General features: G+C 41.2%; 1 protein-coding gene across 6 annotated transcripts in view; it reads right to left on the bottom strand.

Annotated features, from left to right (window-relative positions):
• Positions 1 to 26,237, bottom strand: part of AFF2 (ALF transcription elongation factor 2) — a 485,376-nt gene that overhangs the window by 14,423 nt on the left and 444,716 nt on the right. For all 6 annotated transcript variants that reach the window (XM_064360746.1, XM_012467114.2, XM_012467112.2 and 3 more), the window contains 9 exons: positions 23,517 to 24,527; positions 21,722 to 21,843; positions 17,336 to 17,558; positions 12,552 to 12,841; positions 11,938 to 12,001; positions 8,089 to 8,225; positions 3,706 to 3,777; positions 3,260 to 3,353; positions 938 to 990 (listed from right to left, as the gene is read on the bottom strand). In XM_064360746.1, coding sequence (XP_064216816.1) covers positions 938 to 990; positions 3,260 to 3,353; positions 3,706 to 3,777; positions 8,089 to 8,225; positions 11,938 to 12,001; positions 12,552 to 12,841; positions 17,336 to 17,558; positions 21,722 to 21,843; positions 23,517 to 24,527 — 2,066 coding nt within the window. The remainder of the gene's footprint in view (positions 1 to 937; positions 991 to 3,259; positions 3,354 to 3,705; positions 3,778 to 8,088; positions 8,226 to 11,937; positions 12,002 to 12,551; positions 12,842 to 17,335; positions 17,559 to 21,721; positions 21,844 to 23,516; positions 24,528 to 26,237) is intronic.

Genomic DNA, 26,237 nt, shown 5'->3' on the forward strand with positions numbered 1-26,237 from the left:
TCTTTTGATCAGAGATCAGGAATTTTGAAATGATGAAAATCTGAAAAAGCAGCTTGGCGTTGTAAAATGGACTATGTGCACAGTCATCTAGCTTCCCTCACCACTACTGGGGGGTGTTGGCTTGGACTGGTGAGGGGGGATTGAGAATCAGAGCAGAAATGATGCTCAGGTAAGTTATCTAACTTCATGGCTGAGACGGAGCTGGGATTCGAACTCACTCTCTATAAGAGACATCTCTTCAGTGGGCTTTGGGGGGCACTGGGTCCAAACCCTTCATTTTAGCGATAGCACAAGCCCAGATAGAGGCAAGGGCCCTCTTAGCTTACCCTGTAAGCCAAGGGCAACTTCAGCAACAGGTCAACGGTTTTGGTGACCCTACCCCACTGCTGTGAAGACCGAGCTGTCCCAAGCAGATATAACTCTAAATAAGGCCTGGGCACAGGTGAGTTCCCTGAGCCTCCGATCAGCATTATAGTAGATGCTTTTCTATCTTAGGTCAGGGCATTTTAGTATTAATATAAAAATTATCATGAAGCCTTGGATAATTGCCTGACCAAGTGCCTTCACATTTTCAGCACTATTATGCCTTTGGTTTTATTAAACAGCACTTACCATATATGAATGAATATTTCATTGGTCTTTCATTATTGAGTGAATCATTGACAAATCACTGCAGTGGAGTTAACTTTATCCTGCCTCCTAAAATGGCATGGTGCTTGCCATCTTATTAGCAGATATTTTTATGGCTATAATTTGGCTTAAAGATCAAATAGTGAAATAACTCTGAACCACATCTTTTTAATGGCTAGAATTTTGTATGCACAAAAATGACTGTAGTTTTAGAATTGACATTCACTCCTGAATTGTCAATGCAAAATATTTGGGGTCTATTGAATCACTCATTGTCATGAAAAATCAATTTTCATAAAATACTTACTTTCCATTGCCTACCCATGGAGATGGTATCTGTGCGACTTTTGAAGCATTTTGCTAAAAGAGAGAGAGAAAGGGAAATAAGGACATCTATTTTGTGTTTTATTAATTCAGAAACAGATGGAAGTGTGATTTAGAGTACATTAATATTGATTGCAGCATTTCGGGATGCAGAGCCGGGATGTATGTGCACGTCAGCACACCACGATGCATACTCGATGAAAATAGCTGGTTAGGATAATTAGTGGGCTCCAATCAGGACCATGAAAGTCACTTGATGAAAGATCTTATATACTAAAAGGCCCAGTGAAATCAGACTCAGTTCTCCAAGAAGTGGTTTAATTATCGTCATCTGAAATTTATTCTGCAAAACAAGCTCTTCAGAGTAGAAGTAAGCTTTTCACCTTTAGCTCCAGTTGCAAACTTTTTCCCTGGGATGCAGAGCGAGCTGTAATTTCTAATAATCCAAGAATGTGTCAGAGCCAAGCAGCATTTTCATTCGTTTGTTTGTTTGTTTTCAGGAATCACCTTGATTTGCTATATTTACATGCAAACCCTCATGGTTAAAGAGCTTCCCTATTTAACAAAGTGACTGGTCTGCAGTTGCAATCAAATGCTAAACATGCTTTTGTTCCTCTGATGGAACTGGGCTGGTTTAAAGGATGGGCCTCGTTTTATTTTCATGGCCACACACTTGTGGATCAGAGGGAAACCTGACATTCAGCATTACCACTAGAGGACAGGTATCAGGCTCATTGTAACGGCCTCCCCAAGTTGAAGGTTAAGCAGCATAGATGGCCACAACTCCTGTGGCAGTGTGCCTGATTCAGACCTGCTCTCAGCAGTTACAGCCCCAGTGATGCTCATCTTCTGCCTCTTTGCTGCCAGCCCAGCCCCCTTTGTAAAAGGAGTGTCAGGGAAAAAGTCAGCATTTTCAGGAGTCCAGTGAGAATGGAATATTTCTCTGGAGCTTTGCAGACCCATACCTAAGATGCATTCTGCAAGACTCCAGTTTTTAACCTCAACAAAGCTCAAAACACTCCTAGATAAATGAATTATTTAATTTTTGTTTGGAGTTTTGCAATACCCTGTAAACTATATAGGACAGGCCAAAGAGGGCAAATATTACAGCAGTGTCTCTCAAGGTGTGATCACAAGAACAGCAGCAGCCGCGTCACCTGGAAACTTATTAGCAATACAAATTCTTGGGCCCTGCCTCAGACCTACAGAATCAGAAACCTGGGGCCTGGTGCACAGCACTCTTGTTTCACAAGGCTTCTGGGGGATTCTGATGCCCACTGAAGTTCAAGAAGGAACTTTCTAAAGCAGAGGTTGACAGCGTAGACATATGGAGGGAAGAGGGCCTGTTGTACATGACCCCCTTTTACCCACATGAATACTAGCTGTATGGGATTATGGCCACACCACATAATAGCTGGGGACTTGCTCTTTTTCCCAACCATGCCAGTGTCTTCATAAAGCTACGCACTTCAACTCACCGCATGTTTCATGTAAGGCCATAATTTCGCTCACTTCAAACAACTACTCTGGTGTGATTTAGCCGTGAAGTCTCATGCACTTGGCAAAAAAAGAAAAAAATAATGTCCTTTTCTTTTTAGACCCGCTCAAGAGAAGAACATTGAGTCTCCCTAACTTTAAATCATGACTGGTGTTAGGGCACAGTGACCAGGCTTAGTATGAGGCTGCTACTTGCAATTTTTACCTGGACTCATTCTCAAATTTTAGCATTGCATTTTGTGGTTGCCTATCTTTTTTGTGCTTGCAAGTTGAAAGCCCCAGCTCCCTACAATATGGTCCTGTTTGTTTGTTTTGGTAACCAAAGCAATCAGTTCTTTTAAATTACAACTACTGCACTCCAAGACTCCCCATGGCCAAAGGCCTTCCAGGGGTGTGGGTGTCCACACAGAGCCAGGGCGGCCACAGTGACTTCTCTCACTTCTGAGAGATTCCTAGGCTGACCTATCATTTAACAAAAGACTGGACATACCTACAGCCACAAGCTGTGCCAACATCACGGAGCAGCACAAAAGGTGACATACTCCCCACTGCAACCAGAAGGCTGCCAAGGGTCATTTGATAAGTCTGGAAAATAGTCAGGGGTTTGCACTACCGTGCCTTCTCTCCCTGGAATCAAATCAGACATAAACTCCTTGCTGAGCCCTTAAGGAGGGGTAAGAGGGCCATGGCCAGCAGGGAGGAGAGAGGTTAAGCCCTTGGCAGCATTTGACATTTGATAACATGCATGTCATGTCTTATTAGTGATTTTCTCGTCCTGTACCTATAAATTGTATAAAATAAGGATTACCTTAAAATATTCCATCAGTGATCTGGAGTACTTCATAGCATGGTCCTTCTTCAGCTTAAACATCCTCAAATAGAGGAGTGATAAGCATCGGTAGCTGTGGTGATAAGGAAAGTCTTCTGTTAACGCCAGTGCTTAATGAAATTTATAAACTGTTAAGAAGAATGCTGATTCACAATTTGCAGTTACTCTCCTATGGTTAGATTGAGAAACATAAGTAAATAAATTCTAAAAAGAGAAGGGGCAAGCATGAAAATCCCATTTTGATAAGGGTATAAATTAGGAGAGTAAATGTTTAGTCAGCGACTGAAGAAATCTATTAGTTATCCTTTAATAGTTTAATGGAAAACAAGAGTAATGATCTGGGGTAAGCAGCTTAAGTTGATCTAGAGTTTTCAAATCCTTCTATGACATTTCAGCGCTTTCCTTGTGGCCTCCACAGGACTCACCATAGTACTGCTAGCTTTTTGTCCCCATCCGAAGCCAAGGGACTTGAAAAGTTCTTCAGCCTCATCGCATACCTTTGAAGAGAAAGGAAAAGCTGAAGTGGAATCTGTATTATGCCTCAGAAATGCCCAAAGTCATTGGTATTCTGATTGCCTGAATGAGTTATTCCCACATTTGCTCTGGGCAACAAGACTGACTGGTGCATGTGGGCAAAAGCATGCTTTCCCGAAACATACACAAAATGGGGATCAAAGCATCATAAGAGGACTCATGTGAAATACAGAGTTGATCTCTGGAGAAGGCAGTGTAATCATGAGCCTTAGGGCAATGCTGTGCAATTACTGTGAGTTTGTGTGTGTGTGTGTGCAAGCGCGCGCGTGTGTGTGTGTATGTATCTAAATGCTGATAAAATACTGTTTCTAGGAAAACTGTAGCTAAACAATATTATTGGTTTTCAATGAGAGGTGGACAAGAATGTCAGTTTCAGTTCAGTTTATGACAGATTAGGTAAATAATATACAACTATGTCTGACATGAGCACAGCAAGACCTCAATAACACAGTTAAAAGGTCTTTTCTAATGGCTCAGGTTTTGAATATATTCCTATTGAAAGTGGTTTAGTTTTTTTAGAAGGAAGGTTGATTTCACAGCATTTTAAGGTCTAAGCACCCTTAATTTATGATGCCTGTATATTTTGTCTTTCTATTCTCCTCAATTGTTACTGTTCTGCACTGGGGTGATAAAAGGTTGAGTAGTTCCCACTTTTTTTTTTCTTCTAGCCAAGTACATTCCATTCAGGGCATTTAGACTCTTGAAAATCAATTCATTGCATAAAATCATTGTCTGAGCTTTAATGCAATTTCACAGGTACTTGTGGTAGAATAAGTAATGGAGTTCAGCGTGCCAGAAGGAAGTTGAAAGTTCTCATTTATAAGAAGGCAATGGAAAGCCTGCAGAGCCCCTGAGCTGGCATGCTTGACTCCTCGGTTACAGCAGCCTTGCCCAGCAGAACACTGGGGCGCCTAGGCTCACCCTCTGAGACTCGGCCTCCTCAGCATTGTAGCCACCTTGCTCTCCTGGTTATTGCTCCAGTTCTGTTGAGTGAACATTTTCCAGGAAAAGCACCTGTATGTTTAATGTGGGTCCTTTCTTTTGTTGCAATATAAGGCAAAGGGATTTTTATTATGTAATAAATCTAACTTTCTTTGACAGTTGGATCACTGAAATGTCAAGTCATTGTGATGCCCCACTTGTTTTCACAAATACATTTCTATTGCAGATTCCCAGAGCTCTGAGCAACTATAATTACTAGAATGAAGAAAATGGGGCTCTCTCTCTGTAGCCAGCATACTGCTGGGGAGAGAGTAATAAAAATCTCTTCAACATAATATTGCACTACTAAAAACTATGTTTATATTACAGTCACCCTCTAATTGCAACCACATTTGAAGTGACTTGATAGTGGAGTTTCAATTGCTTAAATGGACCAGAAGACTTAGTCGCTTTAACTCATTTTAGTCCCAACTGAAATTCCTCTCATTAAAAAATATTATACACACATGTAATTTACAGAAAGTATAAAAAATTTAAAAATTGAGAAGACATAAATGAGTACATGCAAAAAATGGTGAAGTTGGAAACAAAACGAAATAAAACTGATGAAATCTGAATGATGTCTGTGGAGTATATCAATGTCAATGTTCAGGCTGTGATACTGTACTATAGTTAAGCAAGATGTTCCCATTGGGGGAGCCTGGGTGAAGGGCACACAGGAACTCTCTGTATTAGTTCTTACAACTGCATGTGCATCTACAATTACCTCAAAATAAAGTCTAAAAACATTAACTTTAAAGTGAATGCCCATAAATTCTCCATTGACTTTCAGGTTTCATTGAAATAAACTTCTATGAGAGTAAAATATCATACAATAAAACATAAATCATACTTTTTCCCTAAATAACTTTTTTGTGAATAATTAAGGAAAAATTACTTAATGATTCACATTGCACTTTTACCATAAAATAAAATTTGTATTTTTACTTTTATATTTTTAAGACAGCATGTGTTTTCGTAAAAGAAAATAAGAAAGAAGAATATGTAGAAAGGGAAAACACTCATAATCTCACTTACCTATTACAGGTGGGATCTCATTTCCCTTCCAGTTTGATTCAGATGCATATACAAACTTTTCATGATCATAATTGTAATGTGCAGGTTATTCTGCAGCTTGATTTTATTTTAACATCATATTATAAATACGTTTTGTGCGGCTGCATAGTCTCTGTCATTGTTGTATTTCAATGGCTGCAAAGTATTCTGTTGAGTGTCCTACTATGTAATTACTTTTATTATTTGGTGTGCTTCCAATTGTGTGCTATTATATATAATGTCAAATTGAACATTGTACTTATTACTTGTTCTAGTCTTTACAGTTGTTTTCATCAGGAGAGAAAACTCAGATTTCTACAAGTTAAGGTACTGGATCAAAAGATATGAATACTCATTTGTATGGCTTTTCCTACACAATGCCAAACTGCCCTCAATTTACAATAATCAATTTCTATTCCCATCAGCTGCATAGGAGAGCGAGGTCTGGTTCACTGTCAGGCATTTTTTTTTTTTTTTTTTGCTGTAGTACTTTTTTTTTTTTGAGATGGAGTTTTGCTCTTGTTACCCATGCTGGAGTGCAATGGCGTGATCTCGGCTCACTGCAACCTCTGCCTCCTGGGTTCAAGCAATTCTCCTGCCTCAGCCTCCCGAGTAGCTGGGACTACAGGTGTGTGCCACCATGCCCAGCTAATATTTGTGTTTTTAGTAGAGACAGGGTTTCACCATGTTAACCAGGACTTCGAGATCCACCTGCCTCGGCCTCCCAAAGTGCTGGGATTATAGGCGTGAGCCACCGTGCGCGGCCTTTGCTGTAGTTCTTAACGCTAGATATTAACGTTGTTACATTTTCTTGTTAATTTAAAAAGTGTCTTGTTTTAATTTGCATTTTTGAATGAATGTAGAGCATGAATTATCCCTGTGTTTGTTCACTAATGTTTCCCCTCAATTTTGAATCCTTACAATTTTTGCCAGTATGTTCATCTTGTGTATCTTTGAAAATCACAGGTAGTTTTGACTGGACAGTAAGCAATCAATTTCTTCCTGAAAGCTACAGAATGGTAGTGGTGCCTTCCACAGTATATGAAGTAAGTCAAGGAGAAATACTTGACACTTTTTTTGGTGCCCACATTTCAGAGCAGTGCAAAGAGAAAGCTGGCTGCTTGACTCAGCAGGCAAGGCTAAAGCTGCCCCTATAATCACCCTACTTTTGTGGCTCTAAGTAAACTTCTGATTCTATGTGAGGAGAGTTGCTTTTTTTAAAAAAAAAGATAATTCTCTTCTTTTTGTCTTTTGGAATGTGTCACTGGGAAAATACACACACTAAATCTGTTCAACGTTTGTCTGAAGATTTAGGTACAAATATCCTCAGATTTGTAACAGTTAATGCAAATACAAGCAAGATAGTATAAACCAGTCCTGGCATTATTGATTAATCAAGCCAGATGGGACTGGACATAAGGACTTTTTAGGTAAAAAACTGCTTAATCAATCAAAAGTGATTATTTAGTTCATCTAGTGAACGATGGTGCCTATCCACCATTCAGAGGTGGATTAAATTATCGTACAAATATCTGCAAATTACTGGATAACATCAGATGGATTATTTCTTCTTCTACCTCTTCTGTGAATTTTTTGATAACCCAGAAATTCTACATCACCAAGATCAACAGCCAGAAAATTTCATTTAAAATGTAAATGAAACCAATACTGTGTGCAGTTAATATCCCCTCTCCTATTCTCATTGTCTCATCTGTACCATCAGCCCCTACTACCACCTCATCTATTTTCCTAATTCCAGATGCATGGAAAGTCTACTCCACACCTGCGGCCTTAAACGCCAACTTTGAGTTGGAACAGTGCCCCCTCCCTTTTTAATAACCAAGATAAAAATTCTTAGGCAACATGGTTTGTAATAGAAATCCTGAGAGCACCATTTTTTTGAATTATAAAACTGCAGCTTTGAAAAGACAAGTCAATACTAAATGGTAAAATGATTATACTTACTTCTACCCACTACATTTCCATTTTAATGTTACGAATACTGCAAATTATAACACTCACATTATAACTTCTGAAGGGGATAATTTATAAAATCAGTGTCCATCAATCATAAATTTTTCATGATATTAATAAAATGACAAGAACTAATTATGATGACTTCTAAGAAGATGCCTTGGACAAATTGTTAATAAGTGGAAATGATATATATTTTAAAACACAGTTTCTAATTCTAGCTGAAATCCGTGTAGGAAGATGATTGCAGAAAGACCATTCACCTGAGGAGCTCCACAGTCTCAGAGTACATGGTATATGGTGACTTTGCTTCCAGAGGGTCGCGTTCCATGGCATTGCCACATTCAGTGAAGGAGAGGGCGGCATCAGCGTAATTCACAGCTTTGCCAAATTTCTCGAACTGAAACAGGAAGGTGACTCGTTAAGATGATACTGTTTTCTCCTTCATATAAAAGAGTGGTTTGCAACTGGGGGGTAGTTTTGCCCCCTTCCCACAGGGAACATTTGGAATGTCTGGAGACGCTTTTAGTTGTCACCCCTGGGGAGAAGGGGCATCTGGTGAACGGGGCCCAGAAATACTTCTAAACTTCCTGCTATGCCCAAAACAGCTCCCACAATGCAGAATGAGCTGGCCCAAAATGTCAGCAGTGCCCAGGCTAAGAAACCTAGATCTAGAAGGCAATGTACGAATTGGTATTAACAATGAAGTTCCTGGCTAATGGTTCTATTGTCATGACACCAAGGCTAGTTGAGAGGAGAAAAACGCAGGCAGGGTATCATATGTGGTTTGTGGCATTGTTGTTGCTATTATCATTATCTTTTTGGTGGACCTGAATCAAAATCATTGTCTCAAGTAGTTTCTATTCACTAAATTTACTAACTGTCTGGTCATTGTAGTGTCCTATAGACAGTACTTGCAACTAAGGGCTGCTTTTTATAAGCTTCATGGACAATGAACACATACATTTTTGCTTTAGAACTCTTTGTGAGCACATCAACCTCACCCTCAGGAGAAGATTAACAAATTGATGATATTGTCATGAAAAGTGGGAAGCTGTAGTATGACTGTTGACAATAATCACATCACTTTCGTTGTAAATGATGGTTTGAAATAGTGTGTCAAAAAGCCAAAAAATATAGTATCACTAAATATTTTAGTTTAGTAAAATTTTATTGCAAAGGTTTTAGCCGTGATAATGGTCACTATTAAACTGACTTAGACATACTGATTTCTTTTTTATGTGTAATGAATATTATATATGACACTTTTATGGTGAGTATTTTATAACAGGATTTAACATTTTCAATTTTTGATAGCAGGATGTAAGAATTCCACTAATATGGCATTTTATGTAAAAGAACGAATATAATGCAGATTTAGCTATTTTAATTTTCTTGTATACGTTTTATCAAAATATTTTCTATGCAACTGTGAAAGTTTCAATTCTCCAAATGGCAGAGTAGACGTTTCTAGCAAAGGATTAAGTACAACTATAAATTGATTAGTTATAGGTCCTGCAGAATCTCTTATTGTAAATGACTTTTTACAATAAATGTTCTTTAGCTTTTACGAACTGCAGGAATTCTGTGGGTTTCTTTCTGTAAGCTACTGTGGAGAAATACCAGTTTCAATCAACTTCAGACTGACTTCATGAAGCCCTGTGTACATATATGCAAACTAGGTCCTTTCTCTTTTGCCTTGCAAGATAATTTCATTAGGTCATCTGGCTCCACTGGCTTTCCCATTTGGAAATTAATCTTAGATCCTGATTTCTGAAAGTGGCTTTTCATTCATAAGCCTATAGCTGGAAAGATTTGGAAAGATCACCTAGCTTAAACCCCTTCTTCCCTAGGAGTAGCTGATGTCCAGACAAAAAATTACATGGCCATAGTGCCAATTAATAGCCAAGTTATGCCCCATCCCTGGGCTTATTTCCCCATCCATAAAATGAGTGGCTTAAACTATAAGGGTGCTTCCCGGGCTAATATAGGCATAAGCCTAGCAAAAATATCATTCCTCTGAGTGTTTCTCAACCTTTTTTTCAATACCACCCACCCCTACTAAGGAAATTTTAAGATACAGTCAGCCCTCTGTATCCTGGGTTCTGTATCCATGGATTTAACCAACCTTAAATCAAAAATATTCAGAAAAAAATGAATGGTTGCATCTGCACTGAACACATACAGACTTTTTCTTGTCATTATTCCCTAAACAATACAGTATAGTGACTCTTAACATAGCATTACATTCTACTAGATACTATAAGTAACCTAGAGATAATTTAATGTATATTACAGGATGTGAACAGGTTATATGCAAATGGCCATTTTTTATCAGAGACTTGAGCATCTGAGGAGTTTGGTATCTGAGGGGTTCCTGGAACCAATCCTCTATGGGATCACTGTATTTTTTCACGTACCCCCAGTGAAATTTTAATACAAAAAAATACATCCTCTCTTTATGCCCTGTGGCCCTTTGGAGGGTCACACCCCATTGCAATAACTAACACCTTTTCACCCCCTCTCTGAAACCAATTTTTGCCCCCATATGGGCAGTATCTCCCGAACTGGGAATGCATCCTCTAAATGGATTAGGCCAAATGTGATCGCTTGGAAGACATACATATAAACACAACCTTGGAATGTAGAGTGATGTTAGTTCATAATCATATGTATATATGTTTGTGGCACCGAGCGTTCTCAGTTCTTCAAGCATTTCATCTACATGGTCTCCTACGTACACCCCAGTCTTCATCAGCTCATGTAACAGCTTGTCAAAGGAACATGTGTGTACTTGCTAACCCCAGTTTTGACAGAGGGAAAACCCTAGCAGCACTGGAGTGCTCTGTAGTGCTATTGAGTTGAAGGCATTTAGAGAACACCTTGGGTCTTTGAGGCAGCAGCATTGGCATCCAATACCTTTCAAATCTCTCATCGCCCATACAATGGTCACAGGCACAGTTGTCCTGGCATCTCCAATGGAGCTAGCACCCAGCCTGCCTTGTCATTTTTGTTTGCAGGAGCAGGGGAAAATTGTTTCTAAGAACAATTTACACCACAGAAAGGTTAGCTGCAGACGCTGAGCAATTTGTGCCCCAGGGGGGAAGTGACAGAAAGCAGAGAAGAGACAGATATAAGAACCATGGCCAGTTGATGTTGGCCACACAGTAGTCAGGGTATTTCATCACAGCATTCCCAATATTAAACACCACTGGGACAACTAAGTCCTAGCTGGACACAATGCAATGTTTGAGGATGTTATTTTTTTAACCCAATGGGGTTTAGTCAAAGTGAGAAGCCTGGATTTAGGCACTCCCTAGAACAATGGTTCTCAAGTAGCTGCACTTGGGAATCTCCTGGGGAGCTTTAATACTCATTCCTGGGTCCCAGTCCCAGAAATTCTGATTTCATTGGTCTGGGGTATGGGCTAGGCATCAGAGTTATTATAAAGCTTCCCAATGTGATGTGTGGTTGAGACCCACTGTTAGGAGCCTCGACCAAATCAAACAACTCAAAATGTTGAGCATATCACTGATCTAGGTGGCCAAAACCCTTGGAGACAGCTGGGCAAAGTATCTTAGGAAATCCAGATGACAGCATTTCATTTCTCTGCTTGGGGTCCCAGCTTAACTGTGGGGCTCACTCTGAAAACATGTCATCAAATGCAGCAAGGAGCTGACTTTTTCCTCAGGTCTAGTTTTCCCAAAGCCAATGTTTGGGGACATTTAGACAGCTCTCAACAACTCTCCCATTCCCACATGAGTTCTGGTTTACTGGACCCAAGGAGAGCATCCTTTCCAGGGACGTTTCATAAGTCATTTCAAATTCACTTGAAAGATATGACAATGGTATATGCCATTTAGCCTCTGAAGTTGGGGTAAGGGGAAGAACAGTGGGAAAACAAATGACAAGCTGACACAGCCCTGAGAACTTTGGGAATTACAGAGCTAAGTAATTCACCAGTTCCAATCTCCCTATGCCAGGGCAGCAATGTGTTGCCAGGCAGGTGTGGGCTGTGCTACTGAAAATCTGTTTGGAAAAGTGCTTTCTTTGTTTTCTTTTGAAACATAAATCCTCAATGGAAACAAAGCGACAAGAAAAAGGAAACCTACCAGTGCATCAGCTTTGTGCTTCAGCTTCTTAGCCTCTTGCATGTAATAATCAGCATTGTGAACCCTAAATCAACAAAACGAGGTCTTTCAGAAACCAGTGCTTCATCTTTTCATTAAAAGACTGAATCATCAAACCTTTTCTGCTAAATTTATTCCCAAATAATGCCTTGAAAAAGGCAGACAAATGCTGCCATTCATATCATAACCAATCTTAAATTAATACTGTAAATGAAATCTGAAGTACATAATGGCCCATTAGGATAAATAACCACATCCTCCAATGCCAACCATTACAGTTGTCCAAATAGATCAAACAAAACCTGGCTATAAACCCGCGTGTTGGTTATACGTGAGGATGTGGATAACAAAGGATGAAACAACCTGCATTTGCACCTGCTTTGGAACAGTAACAATGCTGCATGATTAAAATGGGCCCAAAACATTTCTTGGTGGGGACAGTGTATGCAGCGGGGAGAGGGGGTATACTTTTAAGGGTATAGGAGCTGATGCTGAGGTCTTATTTAGGGTGACATATATATAGCAGTAGAAAAGCCATGCTGCCCCCACCCCCATTCACTGCTCCAAACTGTCCACGATAATCAGGAACAACGTACGAGTCATCAAAAGTGAGCTTGGGTCTCCGGACATTAGTGCTGCTGCTGGAAAGAAGGGGCAGAGCCGCCCAGGACGTCATCTCCAAGTGACTGCTATCCATGAGGCCAGTAGTGATGGTAGAGGTGACGGTGGAAATGGTAGTGGTAGTAGTTGTGGTGGTGGCCGTGGCGGTGGCAGTAGCTGTGACAGCGGTGGTGACAATGGCAGTAGTAGTGACAGTGGCAGCGGCAATAGCAGTGTTGGTGACAGTGACGGTGGCAGAGGCTGCCTTTTTTGGAGTTTCTCCCTCCTGGGAAAAAGGAGGACAAACAGTTTCCATTAGTTCCAGCTTTTCAAAACATCTTTTCATAAATGCTTTGAATGTCAAGCACGTTAAGAAAAAAGGCAAAAAAAAAAAAAAAAAAAGGAAAAGAAAATACTTCACACAGCTTGAGTATAAATAGGTGACCCTGGATATTTTATGAACACCATGAATCAACAGCTTTTGTTCTATGATGATACCAAACACCAACCTAATCAGATGCTGCGATTACACAGTTCCACCATTAAGACAGCCATGGCAAAGGGCTAAATCCAATGGTGAATGTGAGGGGGAAGGGAAGGAAGAATACAGAAAAGAGAGGAGGGAGGGAGGGAGAAAGGAAGAGATGCATGGACAAAGGGAGGGAGAGAGACATAGAGACATTAAATAAAGCCCTTGACCCTGATGTGGGTATTTGTGATAAGGGAACCAGCCCAGAAGCTTTCTTCAGGGTAAGTAACATCCTCAGGTCACTCTGCAAAATACCAGATACAGTCTAGAAAATACCAGGAAATTGTACTCTAGTTATCCGTGCCCTGACTGAACTGAGGTTGAAGCAGCCCTTTTGTTCATGTGAGGCGCTTGATTGGTTTCTGGCTAAGTGAATGCCACGTGTGTCTCCATTTTGTTTTGAAATCTTGGGATGGTGAAGCCTCATTTCTGCCAGGTCCAAAATCAAATGAGTAAGAACCTTACAAGGGCTTTGCTTTGAACTGTCATTGCTATAGAGAGGATGGAGAAAGGAGCTGGTAAGATTATGTGACAGTGTGGTATCACGAGATCACCTGCTGTGTTCAAGTGGCCGACTCTGCCCTCCCACCCCTGGCAACTGTGGGACTCTCCTGACTGTTCTCTCTCTGACCATGCTTCCCAGGGTGCCTGCTCTTCCCTCTGCTCTTCTGAGTTGGTATCTCCCTAAGGTTGGTATTCCCCAAGTTCACTTCTCAGTTCTCTTCTTTCTTGATATGATCTGTGAATCTTGTATGTTGTTGGCACAGATTCAACAATAAGTAGGTAACACCCAAATGGAAACCTCAATTTTACCCAATCTCCAAAGCTCCAGCCTACAGTGACCATCTTAGGACAATTCCACCAACGTGGTCATTAGGACCTCAAATTTTTCACAAACCAAATCAATAATCAAACCAATTCCCTCTTCCTGCTGATGGCAGGATGGTATTCCCTAATCATCAAAGCAGAATTTCTCCATATTGATAAAAAATTTCCAAACTGGGTCGGGTGCGGTGGCTCACGCCTGTAATCCCAGCACTTTGGGAGGCCAAGGCCGGCGGATCACGAGGTCAGGAAATTGAGACCATCCTGGCCAACATGGTGAAAACCCGTCTCTACTAAAAATACAAAAATTAGCTGGGAGTGGTGGCGCACGCCTGTAGTCCCAGCTACTCAGGAGGCTGAGGCAAGGAGAATTGCTTGAATCTGGGAGGCGGAGGTTGCAGTGAGCCAAGATTGTGCCACTGCACTCCAGCCTGGCGCCTGGCGACAAAGCGAGACTCTGTCTCAAAAAAAAAAAAAAAATTCCAAACGAGTTTGGCACAGTTACCCAGGGAATTGCAGTAGTATCTGGGCTAGGGGCACTGAACCCTGCAAAATAGGGACTCCCCACCTTTCCTTCCATCTGAGCTGCTCTGCTTTAATCAGCTTTATATATTGAAGTTGTGCGAATTACTTCATTTTGAAAAATGATAATGCTCCTAAAACTCTTCTTGAAAACTACTGCTCTATTTAATTTGTCATTTTTCTTCCTCAACATTACTAGCTAATTACAGTTAATTACTCCTTTTAAATGTATCTCCCCAACATCTCTCGAATTTGTCCCTTTCTTCCTCAAAGCCTCAAAATGCAGGCCCTCATGGCTTCTCACTGAGACTACCAAAGAGTCTCCTGAGTGGACTCCCAACCCGTCAGCTCGCTTCTCCCTCCGGCCTCAATCTGCTGTCTGCTAGCTTGAACTTTCTGAACAAAGTTACTAGCATCTGTCTGTCCCGCACTCAAATGCAAACTCAAGGCTGAGGCTCCTTTGCTGGCATTCAAAGCCCTACCTGATTTGGCTGCAGCTTTCGGCCCAGTTGCAACTGTTCCCTTCCATGAACCTTACTTTCAACTGAATTGAACATGCCCCTGCTTTTTTCACTTTCCTGATTTGGTACATGTGAAGTTTTAGATTTCAAAAAGCCTTCCATTCATTTATTTCCCTTTTTTTTTACCACCTTGTGATAATTTTTGCCACTTATTATTTTTATCACATTTTAAAATTTTTAAAATTGTGGTAAAGTACACATATAATAAAATTTATCATTTTTTTTGAGACAGAGTGTTGCTCTGTCACCAGGCGCCAGGCTGGAGTGCAATGGTGTGATCTCGGCTCACTGCAACCTCCGCCTCCTGGGTTCAAGCAATTCTCCTGCCTCAGCCTCCAGAGTTGCTGGGATTACAAGTGTGTGCCAGCATGCCCAGCTAATTTTTGTATTTTTTAGTAGAGACAGGGTTTCACCATGTTGGCCAAGATGTTCTCGATCTCTTGACCTCATGATCTGCCCGCCTTGGCCCCCCGGAGTGCTGGGATTACAGGCGTGAGCCACTGCGCACAGCCAAATTTATCATTTTGACCATTCTTAAGTGTGCAGTTCAGTCATGTTAAGTATATTCACACTGTTGTGCAACCAATCTCCAGAACTCTTTTCATCTTGCAAAACTGGAACTCTGTACCCATTAAACAATATCTCCCAGTTTACCCTCTGCCTTATCCCCTTGCAACTCCCATTCTACTTTCTGTCTCTATCAATTTAACTACTCTAGGGACCTCATATCAATGGGATCATATGGTCTTGGCCTTTAATGTCTGGCCTATTTCACTTAGCGTAATGTCTTCAAGGTTGATCCATGTTGTAGCATATGACAGGATTTCCTTCCTTTTTAAGGTTGGATAATATTACATTGTATCAATAGACCACGTTTTCTTTGTCCACTTCCCTTCATTTTTAAACCCTACTCATCTATTAAGACTTAACTCAAGAAATGCCTCCTCCGCCAGAAGAACTACCTTATACCTACAGCCAGAAGTGCAGATGTGCTTTAACTCTCCTTGGACCATTCAGAGACCTGTCTCTATCCCTGCCCTAAGATACCAATCACCAGCTATTTTATATTCTAGCCCTTTGAGCACATGTCTCATTGCTCACTTTAGACTGAGAGCTCTTTGAGCACTGGAGCCATCTCTGATTTATGATACTATTCCTCCATCCCACAGCCCAGTACCCTCAGTGTTTGCTGAGTGCATGCATGCACACATATATGGACACTTGCCATAGTCAACAGGGTCACTTTAAAGATAAAAGTCAAATGTGAAATGTATTTCTTATATTTATGTGGATCTTTTACGCTTGATCCTGGACCTTCTGAATACCAAATAAGTCTTACCACCTAGATCTTACTGAGATAAATGTGCCGAGAAGCTAGGCATCTGCAAATTTTTATGATGGATATGAAGAAAATGAAGAGTTTTTTTCAACCCAAACATTTTAAACGAAACAGAGCCATAAGAAACTTGGAAGCCAGCTCCATGTCTCCACTGCCAGAGCCAGCTTGGCCTAGACCAAACAGTAAGATCAGCCCAAGACAGTGTCATTTGTCTGTATGGCCAAGATATGTGGCAAGAACCCTGAAACATTACATCCACCACACATGGCATTGATGTCGGTCCTGGCACATCTGACTGGAAATGGCTGAATTCAGCCATGACCGTATCAGTTATATAAACATGTCATCTGTCCACACTCGCTCACCCACTGAGTCAATAAACAGGACTTCATGCCTAAATGGAATAGAGAAGACTCTGCGAGCACAAAATTGTAAACATTTTCGGAGCTAGAAGAAGCTCTATAGATCATCTAGTCAAATCCACTCATTTGATGATCTCAGAGATGTTTCATGATTGGCCCAGAGTCACAGAGAAAATTTGATGCAGTGCTGGCACTATAAGAGTTAAGTGTCTTAACTCGCAGGCTAAGGCAAAGATTATACCACAAGTCTCCTAGATTTGAAATCATTAATAGAAAGAAAGAATGGACTAAGAAGAGACATTGTTGCTCACTCCTATCAGAGAAACCTAGTGATTTCCCTAAGAAGGATGATAGATTTCTAGGAGCAAATATTTATATATTTATCATGTTTCCCCAGGAGATTTTAGCCCTTGCGAAAATGACTTTGCAGATTCTTTTAAGCATTATCATTGTCATAATGACATCTGTATTATTTATAATGCCTAATTATTTGTGACAATATACAAGGCACTATACGAAGAGAAATAATGGAGAGTTTGTGTATTTGTTTACACCCGCTTCTCATATTTCTTCTCTGCTTCTTCCTCCCTTCCTCCTGCAACATCCCCAAATGATCAAGTTAGATGAACTGGGTTAACTCATTGCTACCTGACAATTATAATATTTCTTCTAAGATGCTTACATTTACCGATATCCCTTTGAAAGTAGCACAGAATTTGCCTTCGGTTCTCTTAGGTTTGGTAGATGTGATTTGTCCAGTCATGGAGACGTTTTTGTCTTGTCCAAAGGGACCATTACTGCCACTGACATTTCTGCGGCGTGGAGGGTCCTCTGGCAGTGGGGAAAGCGGAGGAGGAAATAGTTTTTCTTCCTTTCTTCTGTTCGCTCTCCTGGATGAATTATTTCTGTGGAAAACAAGAAGTGTAGGGTGTTATAAAGTCTTATTTCTCTTTATTCTGATTTTCCCCATGATGCTAGTACTGTCAGCTGAAGTAATATTTGAATTGCTATCCCTCAACCTATGGTGAAGAGTATATATAAAAATGCATATAGATATAGATATCTTTCTACATAAATATAGATATATGCATACATATGTATCCAAGAATAAACTAATGTCTTTGAAGCGGAACTCCATGACAAATGTAAATGTCTAATGGAGTGTGCTACAGTAGGAGATTTTCAACTTTTCAGGATTACTGTTAATTAGATTTTTATGGAAAATACAATGCAGACTTTAATCCCATCATTTTTCAGGACGGTTCCTACTTACTTTGCCCCAGGACTTAACTGCACAATCATGCAATAAATGGCACAATAAACAATCAGTGGAAGAATATTTTCTTAAGAAATATTATGCTTATACATTACTTAGAAATAAATAATGCACTAAATAGTATTGTGACACACATTGCAAATTGTATATACGAATGTTCTACTCCAACGCCAAGGCATAACGAGCCTCTAATCTGAAATTGTTACATTGAAGTACTGATGTACTCCACTTTACAAAACTCCATTGAAAAATATTATTTTGTCATATTCACACCAGACATCTGCAATTCTAAAAGTGCTCCCGTGCTTTCAAACTGATTTATCTGTTCATTAAATGGGCATCATCAAATAGTCTGAGACTTCAAATAAAACAGAAAAACTGAAACCTTATGCTAGCTGCTTAACATGGTAATTGGGTCATGGATTTTCATTTTACTTACTGTCTGAGACTAATCAATGAAGGTTACTTGAATTTTAATCTTTTCTTAGACAACTAATATTGCACTGTGCAGCTATTTATTTTTCATGATTATTGACTACAATTTTCAATAGCGGATTAAGTCAACAAGAATTTATGTTTTCCTCTTGGTCAATTTCAGTCAGTGTCTAGAAATATAGATTTACAATATCTCAAAGCAACAAATCAAAGATGAACAAGCATTCAAGTGGTTTGATTTCCTGAAATAGAAGCCAATGCAGCCTCCTTGTCCCACCTCCATTGTGGCAAATTCGCCAATTGTAATACCTGTCATCTTCTCCATCTTTTGTTTCACAAATGTGGCCATGTGTTAATATCTTTTATGTAGCGAAACTGAAAAAACACAACTGTTTCTGTCATTACCTCAATTGATTAAAATTAATTAAAAGATGCTTTTCAATGGATTTTAAAAATTGCTTTCACATGCATAACCATTTCACAATAGCAGTGATGCCTGATTGAAATGATGGTGAACATACGGATTAAGATTCTTGTCGATGAGGAAGCTCCACAAATATCAGATCACATTAAGTGTAATAATTACAAAGCCACCAGGCTTTTGGGAATTTATATGTGCAGATGTCAAGAATTGCTGTGGTATCTACAGGAGGTGAACAGTGGTTCATTAGCTGTAACTACTCCCCCACTACTTGAGCTGCCCGAGAAGGAACTTGGGGCTGCAGGGGAAAGAGCTGCTTCTGAGAGGCAGTTAATTTGCCATTGGCAACTACAGTCACGCAATGCCTGCCCATCTGCTACTGAAACAACCAGCGGGAATTCAGTGCATTCTGTACAGTGAGCACCAGTGACCTGTCCCCCTTTACATCTGCCTGGTCGTGACCTGGAACTATGGAGTCTCGAAAGATTTCCTTGGTGAAAGACACCCAGGGAGCATTTTCTAGAGACCACTCTGTCATTGTTATGACTTCCAACTAAAACACGGCTTTTGCTTCTTGGGGTACCTCTTGCAATAGGCCAGAGGAGAATAGGAGACAAAAGAAGGGCATCGCCACCTGCACTTAATTCCTCAGAGGCCCTGCTGATGGTACCAGCTCTAAAGAAGAAGGGGAGATTCCAGGAGAATCTGTGGAACTATGGGGAATTAGAGCTGTCATAGTCCGATGTGGCATCTTTATTAGGTTAAAAAGTCATTTAGAAAAATGAATGTTGTCTACCACTTTGTTTGAAAGGTTAATAAAGCACAAAGGAGCAAAGCTTGGGGAGAGGGTTCCCAGGAGTAGACCCCTAAGAGGCCAGTCATTGCTTCATTCTTCCTCAACTCCAGAAAGTTTTCTAGAGGAAACACATCTGTTTGGTGGGCATAAGAAACTGATTGAGGCCCTTTGTGAATGATAAATGCTACAAGGGAAACACTGCTTTCCCACCTACAAGAAAAGTAAAGACATTGTAAAGACAGTGGATTAAAGACAGCATTTGGTGTAAGGAACATGGCTGTACTGAAGCCAAGCAGGCACAGGGCAGCAGACATAGGCTGAGGTAAACAGCCTAGATGACTCAGTGATCTGGGCACAAGCGTACAGTCCCATGTCTTATATTAATCACAGCCATGTAGACATAACATAGAGAAGCTTACCACCTGGCTCTCAGCCACTACTGTTTGTGTAGTGTATAGATGTAACACTCACCCTGTGAAGGAGCTGCTGAATAAAATTATGCCTCATTTACCTGCTGTCTCTTGAGTGTTCTTCCAGCTCCCTGCCCCATATCCACCCACTCCCCTCAGACCTCAGCTGGGGCTGGACCCCAATCCTGAGCATGACATTTGGTAAGAACCAACTCAAATGACTAGACCTTTATGTAATACTTGGTCATCTTTCTTTTATAAACTGGGGAAAGCGATACGCTACCGGTCACCTAGAGAGTGTAGCAGTGGGGACTGACGGTTGTGACAGGCCCTTCTTCCTTGCAAACAAAGGAGGAGGGCCCTGAAATGACCATGTCTGACCATCAGGGGAGCATGCCTCCTCACATGCCTGGTCCACCCTGAGGTGAAGGGGTCAGCTTGCTCCACTGGAAGGGTCTCTAGTTCTCAGAACTCCAAGTGTGTATGTGAAGGGATGTTTCAGAGCAAAGTTATATCAGACAATACAGATGCACCTCACCAATAGCTACTGATCCTCAGGGAGGGGGCAGCCCAGGACCCAAATCTCCTAATTGTTAAACCAGATCTGGTGGTAATTGATCTTTTCCTTCCTTTCATCTCAAAAAAAGAAAGATTCAGACAAATGTAAGCTGATAACTTATTTCTGACATCTTATCTGTAGCAGATTGATGCCATATCACTGATGTTAAACAGTAATCTGTGAAATCAATTGTTAGCAGCAGTTAGCCAGACTGTTCTCTGCTCTGGGCTGCTAATAGGCTCCAAAACTGGGCTTTCATGAAAGTAATCTCAAACGTTGAATGAATTTATGGCAATAATTACTCAGACAGAATGGTTCAAGTAGCTGACATGATTGTTAGTTAAGTGATATTTATGAGACAGAAAGAACTTGGTCACAATGCTTGGCAGAAGCAGAAGGCAGGACTTCTCTGGAGAAGACTCAAGCTGTTGGAGTGAGGAGGTGCCAGGAGGCCTCCTGCTGGACTCTGGAACCTTCCACACAGAGAGAGAAGGGAGACGAGGTGCCACCTCCTTGGAATGACATGTCTGGGGAGGCCAGAGAGATGAGCTGTCTGGGAGTGGCCCTCCTCCTGGGGCACTTCCGTGTCAGGGAAAGCCGACTTTATTTTTCATTCCCCTGGCTTCTGCGGCACTCCAGACATAGCTACTGGTCCTCCAGCTTCATATCAATGTTAAGTAATGACATCAAAGAGGAAGTAGCTGCCTCATCCTGTCAAGATCAGGGAGTTACTTTTCCAGGGAGATTGAGTAATCACCATCAGAACTGAAGGTTGGGTAGAAGCAGGTGATAGGGATTCTCTTGATGCTTCTTAATTTCTTTGTTTCCTTTTACGCTTTACTGAGTACTCAAATTTTGTTTAGACTGATTTTAGTGATCAATCTGACTTGGAGTAAAGAAATGTTGCTAAAAGCTCATGGAGTCACTCCAAACCTGGCAGCCTATGTTCCACCCTTTATCACACCCTTGTTAGACCAGTGGCCAGCTGACCACCCTTTATCACACCCTTGTTAGACCAGTGGCCAGGGACAGCTGTCAGGCCTTGACTGAGAGACTCCTGTTTTTTACCTTAAATCTTCTGGGGCAGGATCCCCTAAACAGGTTCAATTAGGATTTCTTAGGAGTCCGAACAATCATACCAAGCCATCATACAGAGACAGGGCAAACTCACTCTCTAGTGTTGGGAGGCTTGTGAGGGGGCGCTGGTGAGATGCAAGGAGGAAGCAAGCAGATAGTCGTGGCCTCCTCCAGGCGCTGCTTCTTCTCAGGAATCTTCTCTGCAACTTCTGTTGGCTTTAACAGGGAAAAAATACACAGGGCTTGAAATACATGGCACTATTCAGACAACTATGTTTTATGCACTAAAAAATGAGCAAGATACATAGTTTGCTTTTATTTCAATGTCTACATTAGGTAGGAAGGTTAAATGTGCGCCTTTGATTAAACAGAAAAGCAATCAACCTTGCCTCGCCTAGTCCTACCAAGAAGTTGACATTTGAGAGAGGAGAACTGTGTGATCTGAACCTCTGTGTAAAGACTGGGTGGCATGGGACTCTCACAACAACAGTAAAGAGAATCTATTAACACAATTTTTGGGCACTTCTCCCATCAACAGTGCCCCCATAAATGAGTAGTTTAGAAACTAACATTGTAACTTAAACGTGACATAAACCCTGTCCAAGCAGCATGGGGATGGTGGCTGACATCTAAAGGTTGCTTATACAATGAACACCATGCAAGGAAATGAATCACATTCAAAGCACACCTTCGGACTTTTGCGTGTGCTGTTCTGAAGGTACACTGTCAGCTGTGGTTGTACCGTTGTCATCACTAAGTGTGGAGAATCAGTGGTAGGGCAAAGGCCTTTGACTTCTTGGTCTCTATTTTGGAATACAGGTTGAGTGGCCATTACCCAGAATAGTTGGCACCAGAAGTGTTTCTGATTTTGAATATTTTGGAATTTTGGAATATTTGCATTAAACTTACCAGTTGAGCATCTCAAATTCAAAAATCCAAAATCGGAAAATGCTCCAATGAACATTTATTTCTCCTGAGTCCCATGTCAGTGCTCAAAAAGTTTCAGATTTGGAGCATTTTGGATTTTGGATTTTCAGATTTGGGATGTTCAAACTCTACTCTCATTAGGTATGTTCGTAGGCAACCCAGAGAGAATACCCTTTGTTTTGGAACTTGTAAAGTCAAGTTGAATGATGACTGCAATCATTCTTGCAGCATCCTAGTCAGTAGGATGGCCTGTCCACAGTGGGGGCTGTGACTCAGTGAGGAATCTTAAGTCTTTCCTGGAAAGGGACAGAAGAAAGGAGGACTGGAACCCACCTTTCTAGCCACTGTGACAGTCTTAGAAATAAGATTACCTGAATATCAACATCATGAGCATACTGGATACCAAACCATCTCTCTAGATATAGTTCAGATGAAAAGGGCAATTCTGGATTTCCCCTTATGAGTACAATTTACAGCCTTGGAATTCATCCCTAAACTTCTGGAGGTAAGATATTCCCAAGTCAAGCCTCACATAGGTCAGTGATCCCAGCAGGCTGGGCAGAACATGTGGTTGGTAGGACCCTGGACACTCAGACTATAACTGGGCTGTGGAGATGCTAATGTTTGTCCAGAGAAATGAATAAGCCCTAGAAAATGCATTTAGACATTGGGGGCACTTGGGTGCCTTGCCTAAGTAAGGAGACTTTCTTCGTATTTTTCTTTCCCACACATCATAAGCCCTCCTTTGCCATTATGGACAGTCTTGCCACTGGCTACAGATCATTCCTAGTATTACCTCTCTGATTATGTCAAATACTGCATTTCCCATAGGAAGCGTCATCACCTCCACCAAAATCTGCAATGCGCTGCCTTGGCTTCCTTGAAAACGAAGCTCAAGATCAAGTCAGACAACCGACAGCCACTGCTCACGAGCACTTGGCAGGCCACTTTGGACTGCTTACCTTGTGCTTACGCTTGCCCTTAGGGGCTGGTTTCTCCACAGCGGCGATAGCTGTCTGACGCTTGGGTTTTGTGGCAGTCTCCTTGTGGTCTGGCTTGGAAGGTGCTGCATGGAGGGAGTTGTGGCCAGGTACTCTAGAGAGTAAGTCAAGATCAATCTTCACCCAGAGGTTTTTCATGTTCTCATGATCTCGCAGAGGGGACAGAATCTCAGTTTGCATGACAGGAATGGGTGAGAATGTTGGCTCTTCGTTACTGATGGATAAGTTGTTGTTGCCACCACTGTTGTTCATTAAGGTGCTGAGGGTCAGGCTGGCACCACAGACTTCCTTGGATTTGGCAGTATTACCTCCAGAAATAATGCATGGAGGTAGGACTTTGATTTGCAGGGTCTCTTCCTGATCTGTGTTGGAGTCAGATGTAGATGAATCTGTTTCAATGAATTCCCGAGACTTTGGCACAGTCTTGCCAGGCCCTCTGTACTTCTTCTTCTCGGTAGTCAAGGGGATGTTAGGTCTTGGTTCTTTCCTAGGGGCTGGTTTGTGGGCAGTGGCTTTGTTACGGCCTCTTGGTGGGTCAGGAAGCTCCACGCTTTCTTTTTCTTTGGGAGTGCTGCTGGTAATATTTGGTTTGGGCCAGGTAAACTCGTCAATGCTGGTGTTCTTTTCAACCTTTTTGGGCTGTTTTTTCCCAATTGTCCTTTGAGACACTGTCTCACTACTTGCTGACAACTTATGCTTCAAAGCCTTTGTTTCTGGAGTTTTCTGAGTGGGCCGTGGACGGGCTTTCTCCCTAATGAGACTGAGGAGAGGCCTTTCTTTGGGTTCAGCCGGGACCTGACTGGCATTTGTCTTCACTTTCATCTGGACTTCCATTGGTTGGATGATTGGAGGAGGCAGAGAAATCGTCTCCATCGGTGTTTCATTTTGGCCACAAATAAAAGACTTGTTCTGGGATGTCACTTTGTTAAGCCATTTATCCAGTTGCCACTTGTTGGTTGAGGGTGGCTCAGGCTGCAGATTGAGAAACAGCATCAAGAAAGATTTTTACACTTGGGAAGGATTCAGGAGAACCCTCAGTACAGAGACTACTACTAAAAGCTTTGGATGTTAAGTGACTGTTCACACATACACAAATACACACACACACACACACACACCTGCACACACCCACTGTCCACAATATTCAAACGACCTAAATAGCCAGATATAAACCAGCTGCAGTCTACTTATTTAAACTCATTTCCACTCTTTCTCTAAAGATATTCTCCACTTTGGGCAGGAAGAAAAGAATTATTCACAGAGAGATGTTCCAGTGGCTTGGCAGGGGTGCCCAGGAGGGAAACCTGTTTCCAAAATCCTTTGTGGGAATCATCACTCAACCTCTCACCAGGGGGCAGAGGTAATAGTCTCTGATCCTGAAAGGAATGTAAGCGCACCTCAAGTGTAATTCAAAAGGAAAGGCTTTCCAACTGCCAAAATGCCAGTGCCTTCTATGTGATGCTGTCTTTCACTGCAAACAGAGCAAGGCTTTTGTATTTTTACTGAAGGTCAAAAAGATCTGACTTCCAAAAAATAGAAACAACCGCACTTTTCTTGGTGTATGGGCAATAACCAATTTGTAGGGACATGCATGCAGACATCAGCGTCCACTAAACCATGGCAATGATGCATACTATTTGGGTCCTTGATTCCCAACTCTCAGGTCTGCCCGCTGAAAAAAAGAGCCATCATTTTTATTAGAAGAGCTTTTCTTTGGAAAACCATCAGCAGAAGCTTATGGCAGCAGCCAATAGAGGATGACAGAATTAAAAACACTTGAGTAGTTGTGATTGCAACTTGCACAAGACAATGACAGACGAGGGTTGAGAAAGTTGTATCCACTGCCACTGTGGGCAGCAGAACATCAGCTCTGGAAACACATGGACCCGGGTTTTCAGTCCCGGCTCTCCCACTGTCTGTGAGATTTTGGGAAAGTTCTTTTTAACCTCCTAGAACCTGATTCTCTCATCTGTAAAATGAAGATAATCGTAAGTACTCTGGAAGTTTGTTATGAAGATGATATGAGAAATGCAAGTCAAGGGTTCAGCAGTGCCTGGAACATGCATGGTCCATGTTCAACAGGAGTTTCTATTATTAATAGCAAAAATATTACTATTGTCTCCTATTTTTTTCTTTTCAGATTCTTGAAAAACAAATTTATGAAGAGCCAGGTGTAGGGGGGTGGATTTTACTTGCTGTACCAAATGCAGGCTCAGGAAAATTGAGCAGCCATCCTGGAATCAGAGGATGTGAAGCAAATTCTTTTATTTCAAAATTATTATTTTACTATTTCATGGAGCTGCGTTAAATGTTTTTGTGAATTATTATCAAACACACTTGAAGGATGCATATTAAAATAAAGAACATATAACATTTAAATGATCATTTTACCTTTAGGGAAAGTCAAACTTCTTGGGTCTTACTTGCCAAGTAACAATTCACACTTTAATCTAGAATAAGAGTTAGTGTCCCCAAGGCGAGAATTGGATCTTGACTGGCTTCACTAGTCCTCTCAGAAGACAAGCTGCTAGTCTAGTCATTCCTATGCTAGTTTTACTATGCTAAGAGTAGCTAAGTGAGTCACGCAGCAAATCAGTCACACAGCAAAAAATTTATGCATGTTAGGATTTGCGAATATATGTTCTTTAAAAATACTTTTAAACATCTGGATACTTTTCTGAA

Source organism: Aotus nancymaae, unplaced genomic scaffold, assembly GCF_030222135.1.
Source record: "Aotus nancymaae isolate 86718 unplaced genomic scaffold, 86718_ANA_hifiasm-v0.15.2.pri h1tg000004l, whole genome shotgun sequence".
Classification (NCBI taxonomy): domain Eukaryota; kingdom Metazoa; phylum Chordata; class Mammalia; order Primates; family Aotidae; genus Aotus; species Aotus nancymaae.